Source organism: Thalia democratica, chromosome 6, assembly GCF_965202585.1.
Source record: "Thalia democratica chromosome 6, ktThaDemo2.hap1.1, whole genome shotgun sequence".
NCBI lineage: Eukaryota > Metazoa > Chordata > Thaliacea > Salpida > Salpidae > Thalia > Thalia democratica.
The window spans coordinates 15,990,609-16,000,406 of record NC_139170.1 but is presented as its reverse complement, the minus strand read 5'-3'; the positions used below and the strand labels follow the sequence as shown (position 1 = coordinate 16,000,406).

At 24.5% G+C, this 9,798-nt stretch overlaps 1 protein-coding gene across 1 annotated transcript; it reads right to left on the bottom strand.

Moving 5' to 3' along the window:
• Positions 1-332: 332 nt before the first annotated feature.
• Positions 333-3,048, bottom strand: LOC145838477 (SAYSvFN domain-containing protein 1-like). Its single transcript, XM_082946079.1, has 2 exons — positions 2,794-3,048; positions 333-869 (listed from the first exon to the last, which is right to left on the bottom strand). The coding sequence occupies exons 1-2, from the start codon at positions 3,015-3,017 to the stop codon at positions 659-661; spliced, it is 435 nt and encodes a 144-aa protein (XP_082802205.1). The 5' UTR covers positions 3,018-3,048; the 3' UTR covers positions 333-658.
• Positions 3,049-9,798: the final 6,750 nt, after the last annotated feature.

Here is a 9,798-nt window from a genome sequence, read left to right as displayed (position 1 = left end):
AAATTTCAAAATTAAAAAACTTAAAAAAGTAGATGTAAAGTAATTTAAGTTGCATTGTCTTAACAAGTTAAAGGATTAATTTTAAATTAAATCCAAACTATGTGTTAAACTAAGACAACCATATTTTTCTCTTAAACTAATTAAGAAATTTAAGGCAATAAATATATTCTTACAATCACCTTCTAGTTATCATTAACATAAAAGAATGTGCAATATACAGACAATAGAATTATGTATAATACAGCTAAACTTAAAAAATAACTACAACATAAAAAAATTAGATTTTTCTGAATAAGTATTTATATAAGTAAAATAAAAATACCAAAAAGGCTTGTTTGTTAAATAATACAATTTAAGTAGTTCAAAAATTTTACTAAACAAGTATTGCACTATAGTACGGTAACTTAAAAAATATAATAGCATTTTGTTACAAAGATTTTGTATTTTTTAGTTATAATTAAAATTTTAAGATTTGGCACATTTTGACTAGTTTTATAAAAATATAAATAGTAAAATAAAATTAAACGCTTTTAAATTCACAAATACAGTTCAAGTTTAAAAATAAGCATACAGTTTGTAATTTCTGCAACAAATAAAAAAATATTGCTCAACACTCTAATTAGTTTAAAGTTGTTTTTATTTATGAAAAGTTTTGTGTTCACATTCTTCCACGCCTCAATTGAGCATCAAACTGTTCTGCAGTAAAAGTTCCTTGCAATCGTTCACAGTTGTCGTTGAAGACAGAATACGCAGATTTTTTGTTCTTCTTACGCTTACTAAACCCTACTATGTACAAGAACAAAAAGAAGGTTGTTGTAAAGTAAACAACTCCGAATTCTATTTCTATGGCCAAACAGTATAGCACTAACCTGTAATAAATATTTATTTATATGCACTTAAAAAAAATTTTAGTGTTTAAAAATTCTTAATCTTTAGTTTAATAAATTTTAATCTTAATGAAGTAGTTTTATAACTTCTTTATTAAAACAATTAAGTTATAAAACTACTTCATTGAGATTAAAACTTATTAAATTGTATATTAAAGAAAAAACATTAATATCATTAAAACAAACTAAAATAAAGAAACTATAAAACAATATAAAAAACAAATTGAGTAAATAGAAATACAACAAAACTATCTGAATAAAAAAAATTCCTTGAATTTTAAATATAATATTAATTTTGTTACTAGAAGTCTTTTAAATAGTATCCCATGCAAAACAAACATTTTATCTAAACAGTTTACATTAAAAAATCAAAACTGGTCTTAGTTTAAAGTAAGGTTTTTTTCTGTTAGCGTTGAACAAACAGGTTAAAAAAATACAACTTTTAAAAATAGCATGGTTGCCACTGATCAAGCTGAGAAAAATTTCCTGACTTTTTACCAAAACTTTCCTGACTTTTCTAAATCAAGCTCTTAAATTAAACTTATTCTAATATACATAATCTAACACTTGAAACTATATAAAGCATGGTTGCCACTGATCACGCTGAGAAAAATTTCCTGACTTCTCCTGACTTTTTACCAAAATTTTCCTGACTTTTCTAAATCAAACTCTTAAATTAAACTTATTCTAAAATACATTATCTAACATCTAAATCAAACTCTTAAATTAAACTTATTCTAAAATACATTATCTAACACTTGAAACTATATAAAGCTTTCAATCTAATTTTAATACAGGTTAAAAACAACAGTTTTATGCTGAATTCCATCATCAAACTTCCAGTACATCACTTAAACCATCTGTGTATGATTGATGTTTGTAATAAACAGCTCTATCAGCAAAATACTTGTATTATTACCTTATAAACACAGATTGTCTGAAAAGAGACATAATTTTTTAGAATTTCTTAGAATAAATGTATCTAGATAAACAAAAGACATATAAGGAACTTTTAAAAAGTTTTATAAAAGATATTCTACTAATTTATACCAGGTGAAGGCATTGGAAACAAAATTAAATATTTTTGTAAATTTCTAGGGAAATTATGGAACTTTTTCTGACTTTAAAGGATTTTTAATTAATTTTTACTATTTGAAGGCTTTGGAAAACAAGGAATTTTGTAAATTTAAACTGACAAAATCTTTTTTTTTTTTAATTTTATCAAACTTCCTGACTTTTTTTCAAAACCTCCCATTTTTTCCTGACTTTTGTCATTTTTTAAAATTTCTCCTGACTTTTCCTGATTTCCTGACCGAGTGGCAACCCTGAAATAATGTATTAATTTAAAGTTTATAATGAAAACTTAATTATAATAGTGTGGCCACTGTTTTTTTTAAGAATTTTTTACAGGTTTTAAGAGTTTCTTCAAGGTTTTTGAAAGTACATGTTTTTTTTTTGGGTCTATTTGAAGTTAAGTTAAAGGTAAAAAAACTGTGTTAAATAGTATAAAAACGTTGAAAAGATACTATAATGCTATTCTAAATGTGTTTTTTAATAAACAACTTTTTGATGATGACAATTTTTTTAATCAATACAATAGATTTTTCATGTTAAATAACATTTCACTACTTATCCTGTAAAAGTGGTCTAAAAGTGATTTTTGTTCGAAATTCCAGGTTTTTCCAGTTTTTTTAATTTCTCAAATTCCATGTTTTTTAGCCTAAATTGTCAAGCTCCAGGTTTAGTGGCCTTCCTGTTATAAGATATTTTTAAAATATGAACAACTACTTAATATTGAGATAATAAATTAAATAAGAATTGTTTTACATAACAGAAACTGTGAATATTTATTGTCTGATAAATTAATCAAGTAAAGTAGGATATAAAAATAAAAATAAACACTTACCACAGTAGAAAATAAAGAAAAGAAGTCCTTCTCAGTACAGGTAATTCCGACAATTTTACTGAAATTGCAACAAAAATTCTATTTCTTGTCAATCTTTTCTGCCACCTTAAAACAAGGCTAGTTAATGGACTTGGTCTATTGGATTTTATTATTGTTGATTTTTGAGATATCATGGGATTTTGTTGTTTTTTCCTTTTCCTAAACTCAGCTAGCTTCTCTTCCATACTGATATGCTTTCTCGATTAAGATTTAATGTAAATGCTTTTAAATTTTAATGTTTTTTTTAAGTGAAACAAATTTAGGACTTGTCAAAGTTAATTCATTTTAAACTTTGTCTTAAAATAATACAGATAAAGTTATAAAAAAAATTTATTTGTATAACAAACCCATAAAAGACAAAAATTAATTGTACATATAATACCATCATATAGGTATTTTTAGAGCATTTAACTATTACTTTGGAAACTATAGTAAAGCCAAATTGATTTATATGCAAAAATAGCTATTTTACTATAAAACAAAATGAAATTTTATCTACCAAAGAAAACAAATACTGAAACTAATATGCAATAAGTACATTCCAAATTCTTTCTATTTTTTTTTACTTAAACTTGCATAGTTTATAATCCAAATAAGAAAATTATAATATAAGTACTTTTGTTTACAATAAACTATACAGGGTGAACCACAAGTCCTTTTTATTTAAAAGTAGATAAAACTATAACTTTTTTTTACTCTTTAAGTTAAAAATGAAATTATCAGGAGTCCAGGAATTTTTGAATTAAAGATGTATACTAAATATTGGCTTTTAACTGATTAAACTTGGAAACTATGTCAATTACTGTAACTTTATGTCTTAGTATTTTGATGACTTTCATCAAACTAAAAAAAAAAGCAAAAATTCAGCTTCATTACATGGAAAAGGCAAAATCTAAGACTATTAAGCTAATGAAAGCGGCAAATCCACAATTTATCATGCTGTTAAACGTTTGAAGGAGCTTGGTACATCTAACTATATTAAGATGAATGAAATATCATGCTTTGTTTGATGAAAAAAGAATTGAATTGTCTAAGGATGTGCAAGGAGGAAAGCAAAGGCATTTACAAGACAAATGGCTGAAGATATGAAAGTTTGTTTACTTCTATGAGAATTATCAAAAACTATTTCAAGCTGCTTCCCTACAATTGAAAGAATGGTAATACTTTACAATTGTTAAACAGCAAAAAAAGACTTGAAAGAGGAAAAACTTTTCTTAAAAGTTTGAAGGCTAGAACAGCAATATTGTTTTATCCAATACTATTCTCTTCAGAAATAGTGTTTCTGTTATAAAAAATATTACAAGAGAAAACAGAAAATCTTCAACAGTTATTGATGTGTCTGTTACAACCACAGTTGTGTGGAGTGCAGTCTCAAAATCTATAAAATCATTTCTAAGTTTTGCTTATTAAGTGATTTAAATCGAAACAGGTCCCTAAATTAATTTTATTCTTGTTCCAGCTTTGGAAGAAATTATAAAAACATAAAGACCAGTATTTTACCTTACAATAAAAGCTCCTTCCCACATCTCAACAATACTCAAAGTTGATAAAATTGTTGTTTTAAAAGACTTTTTAGTAAATCAAGTGACAAGGTTTGCCAATCTTTGAGTCAAAAAAAAAACTCCTGAATGGCCGAAAACTGTCCTGAGTCATACTGAGATTTTTGTAATCCTTCCATAAAATATTAAACAAATTATTAAAAAAATTGAATTATTTATCAACAAAAATAGTTTTTGAACAAAATTGGTTATAAAATATGAAAATATTGAAACTGAAACATTAAGATCTAGAAAAAAAAGATTGAGATTTAAAAAAATCTTAACACTATCCTTAGATCTTTATGACAAAAACTGGCTTAAGTCATCCTGATGTTTTCAAAAATTTCAAACTGTCCTGAGTTATCTTAAAAGTTTTGCAAATCTAATGTGACCTCCTGCATCACTGGATTTGAGTCTAATTAATTTAAAACTTAGTATTTGCGAAGGTCTTAAATCTAAGCTTTGATGTTTTAAACACATTTCTTTTAAAAGTTTTGGCTAAAATAATTTCAAAACCACTTTTTGCTTTGGTTGATAAATTTAAGAAAAAATTGTACTCCTTTTAAGAGGGAAGTTCATCACAAAGAAAACAATTAGTTTTTTTAGTTATAACTTTTTATTTATATTCATTTTTTTTTAGTTCTTTTCTAACAAACCATTTTTGAAATATCATAAAGACTTATGGCCTACCCTGTATTACAAGATAATCTTCACTTTAAAATTGTATGAATTCTTATACAAATTATCAAAACTTTTACCAAATGTAAACAAGTTGTAAAAACATATAACTTTTATTCAAAACTTTTTACACTATAACTAATAGTTCTAAGTCTGTGAACATGATTATAAACATATTAATTATAATTTTAAGTCAAAAATTAGATATTTTTGAAAAAAAGTATAATATTTCTATTGAATAAATAAAGTTTTAAGTTTTTCAGGATTACAAAAGACAAATTGAAACTTAAATAGAATTTAGAAGTTTTAAAATTATAAGTAACCAAAAAAGTTGTAATCATCACTTTTCTTATTTAATAATTTTTATTTTATACAAAGTTAGAAATGTTAAAAAAAAATTACAAAAATTAAGCTATGATTTTTTACTCAAGAATTTTATTTCCATTTTCAAATACTGTTTTAAGCTTTCATCATCTACTTCCTTGTCAATAGCTTCAAGCGCCTTCTGCAAACCAAGCCCAGATGTTTTGTAATATTTAATAAGTTCTTCAGCATGGTTTATCCACACACAGTTAGCACAACCACTCCTGCAACATAAGTCCAACGGGGGAGGTTGTGGTGGTTTGTTTGATAGTAATGCTGGGTGAAAAGATATGTTTCTTATTAGAAGTTTTTGGATGAATGGCAAACATGTATGTAAGGGTTTCATATTTTACTTAAAAGCCTAAGAAAACAATAGAGGTTTTACAAACTGTTATTGTACTAATTTTTTATGTAAGTTTTTAACAAAAAATCTTGTTAAAAATAGTTCTTGTTTAAAAAAGGTTGAAACTTTTTTGAAAAAAAAGCTTTACATTATTAGTTACTAAAATACTTATAAATATCACTGAATAAATCAAAAAAAAAAAACTTAAAAGTTAATCTAAGTGTAAATGTTTGTACTTCAGGTTTTAACAAATTAGTTTACTGTACACAGAGTTTCTGTGCAAAATTGTGCAACTTTACAATGAACGTGATGATATGCTTAGATTAAGACTGACATTTTCCCTAACATTTGATAGTTAACACCCAAATTGGGCTAATGACCAGATGAAACAATGTAACCTTTAAGTTTAGTTTTAACGGCATAGTCTGGTAATAATAGGACTTTTTGGGTACTTTTTAAATTAAAATTTTTGATTAGATCTGGCACTTGGAAAATATTATATGAGTATGAGTTGTCAGAACTTTGAAGTACCATGTAACAGCTACAGACATTTTTTTAGAAATTAAGCATTTAAACTAACAAATCCCTACTGTTTGTGTAGATAAATTGTGTATTAGCCAAAATATTTATATAGAAGAAAGTTCACAATTTAATTATCTACTCAGAAAAACTTATTCTCAAATGTTTTTTTATAAATTCAGAAATACTTTTAAGTATATATTGTGACAAATTCTGACATTTTGCTAATATTTGTAAAAATACTGATTAAGTATGATCTAGCCTAGCGAGTGATTTACATTCAACAAAAATCAAGTTTTTGAACAAAATTGGTTATAAAATATGAAAATATTGAAACTGAAACATTAAGATCTAGTAAAAAAAGATTGAGATTTAAAAAAATCTTAACACTATCCTTAGATCTTTATGGAAAAAAAAATGGCTAATGGAAACCTTGTGTACATTTACCAACAAAAGTGAGTACAATTTTCTTAATAAAATCAAATATTATTTAATTTGTACAAGTATTATTAAGCTTAAGTTTTGCAGTCTTTATTAAACAAAATTTGGGGTACAAATAACTTAATTTATATATAAAAACATTGTTAAGGTTAAATAAGCTAGTCATAACTCTAAAAATAATGTGCAAAAGTTATACAGGGTTGCTACTATTTAAGTTGAAAAAACTGCCCTTAGTGACCAAAAACTGCCGAGTCATCCTGATTTTTTTTCTTTGCTTTAAATAAATTTTTGCCTCTAACACAAACTACTTATACCTATGTTCATTCTTCTTAATAATCGAAATGAAGGTTGTATGTGTATGCTTCTGCATTAGATGTTCACTAAACTTATGAGAGATAATGCAAATATAGATTCAATGTTTAAAGTTTAAACCAATTCAAAATAAAAAAATAATTATGTGGATAATTTTACGTTACCATGTTAGTTAACTTTGTATATAATAGATAGAAAATTGTTGGATTTATGTTTTAATTTTAATTGACCTACCTTAATATTACCACATTAAGTACTCACTTGAATGAATATTATTCAACTTCAATGTTATAACTTAAACTTTAATTAAACAGTTTAATATAAACTCAAATCATGATAAATACTAAATTCACATTTAAAACAAAAAGTAGAACGTTATTTCTAATAATGGTGAAGAGCTAGTTTTAGTTGCAAGACTAAAATAAAAGTTTAAAAACCATTTTAATATCAATAAAAATCATAGTTTTGAACAAAGTTGGGTATATAAAAAAACAAAATATTGTAACTGGATCAACTAAATTTAACTCTAAATCTAGAAAATTATCTGCCCTTAGATTTTTATCAAAAATTAAAACTGCCCTTGAGTCATCCTGAGTTTTAGAATAAAGATCAAAATATTATGAGTTATCCTGAGATTTTATAGAATTTTAAAGTACACAGAGATTCATGGAGTTACCCTGAGTGTGTGGCGACCCTGGTTATAGCAAATAAATGACAAAATAATCAGTATCTTTTGTTAAAAGTAAATAACTTGTATGCCTACATAGCTTATTGTTTTGTGTTACTTGCTCCTGCTTATTTCATAAACAATCAAAACAAATTTTATGAACAATTTAATAATTTGACTACATGTATGAAATAGCAAGCATTAAATCACTTAAATTTTGGAACACAAAAACTACATGTAAACTAAAAATATAATAATTCACAATTGTATGAAGTATAGTTATGTACAGGGTTCATTATACATAATACTATTATACTATATTATACATAATAGGGTTGCCACTGTTTGAGTCAAAAAAATGTTTTGAGTGAGCATAAAATGTCCTGAATCATGCTGAGTTCTTTTATTAATCAAAATTAATAAAAATCATGTTTTTCAACAAAAATGGTTATAAAATAACAAATATCAAGCAACTAAATTTCATTTAAAAATTACAAAAAAACTGTCCTGAGATTAAAAAAATAGCTTAAGACTTTCCTCAGTTTTTTATTTAAGCAGAATTATCCTGAGTCAGACAAAGTTTAAAAAAAATATTCAAAATATCCCAAGTTATCCTGAGATTTTCAAAAAAGGTTTTTGATTTTTTTCTAAATTTCTTCAAAGTTTTTGAAAGTACAAGTTTTTTTCTTCCTTTTTAGTATACATTTATCTTAAGGTAAAGAAGTGTCTCAAATAGTATTAAAATATTGAATTGTACTGTAATACTACTTTATAAGTGTTTTGTAATAAATAAAAACCTAATTGATTTAAAATAAATTTGTTTTAAATGATAGATTTTTGTACCTAACAAAATTTTAATTATTTATTTAAATTGCTTAAAATTTTATGCTTTTTAGTGACTTTTATTCAAAATGCTGAGTTTTTTTGTTTTTTTTGCATTAATTGTTAATCTCCTAATTAACATTTAATTGTTAATGCCTTAATTGTTTTATGGCAACCCTATATAAAAAATTTTAATAAAAGGTATACACAGCAAACAAAAAGATAAAGACATTAAAAAAACAAATTTGAACAAAAATTAAATGTGTTTAAAATAATTTTTTGTTGTTTAATTGTTTTTTATTTCTGTCTTTTAATTTTTTGCTTGCCTTGTTGTAAACCTTTAATCTAATTTAGTATTATTTTTTCCTACATGTTCATGATTTTAACATTGTTGTATTTTTGAAGCATTAATCTTAATAACCACATTTCTTTACTTTAGTACTACTAATTACATATAATACTTAAAAATATATATTATCACTTACTAATACTAATTACTATCAATTATAAACCAATATACATATATATTTTTTTAGATTATTGTTTACTTACAATAATTGCACCTAAAAATTTTCTCAGAAGTAAAACTTAATTGTACATGTTAAAATTCACTAAACTGAACAGCAATATTTTTGTTGTTACTGCTCATTGCTTTGTGTTTGAGCACTTGAAGCATTTGTTTATGTTGGAGGTTGAAAGAGGAACAATTTTAAATCTGTTTAAAAACCTTTTTTTTTTATCTTTTTTAACAAAAGATGTCAGCCAATAAATTATAATTTAAAGATAACACTTTTAATTGAAAACAAAATTGTGTTAAATTAGTTGAAACAAAATTTTGAATGCTGCCCACTAGCTGCATTTAGCCAACCTCTGGTCTATTTTTTCTGGTCTAATCTTTTCTATCTTAAAAAAAAGAGTCTCACTTTAAAATATATTTAAAAATAGGTCACTATTAAGAATATAAAAACATCAACAACAACAATTAGAAAAAAATATTTTTAAATTGTATACCCTAGTATAACTAATAAATTTTACATCAAAATATCCTTTAAAAATGCTTGTTATGTTGAATAAGTGTGATAAACTATATTGAACCATCAAACTTATTAATAATAATTTAATTTTCAACTAGTGCATAGATGATTATTTGATATGTCTGATTTTGTTTATTGATAATTTTAAGGTCTATAAATTTGTTTTAGAAATTTCAATGACATTGTTTTTAAATCTTTGCAATAACTTTTTCTTGTCAACTGTTGCTTTATGAAAAATTAAGTGTTGTT

Excerpts from the sequence above, each read along its gene's own strand:
- LOC145838477 (XM_082946079.1), bottom strand. The coding sequence starts at position 3,017 with ATGGAAGAGAAGCTAGCTGAGTTTAGGAAAAGGAAAAAACAACAAAAT. Across the intron at positions 870-2,793 it reads TTTCTTTATTTTCTACTGTG|GTTAGTGCTATACTGTTTGG; the intron begins GTAAGTGTTTAT and ends TATTTATTACAG.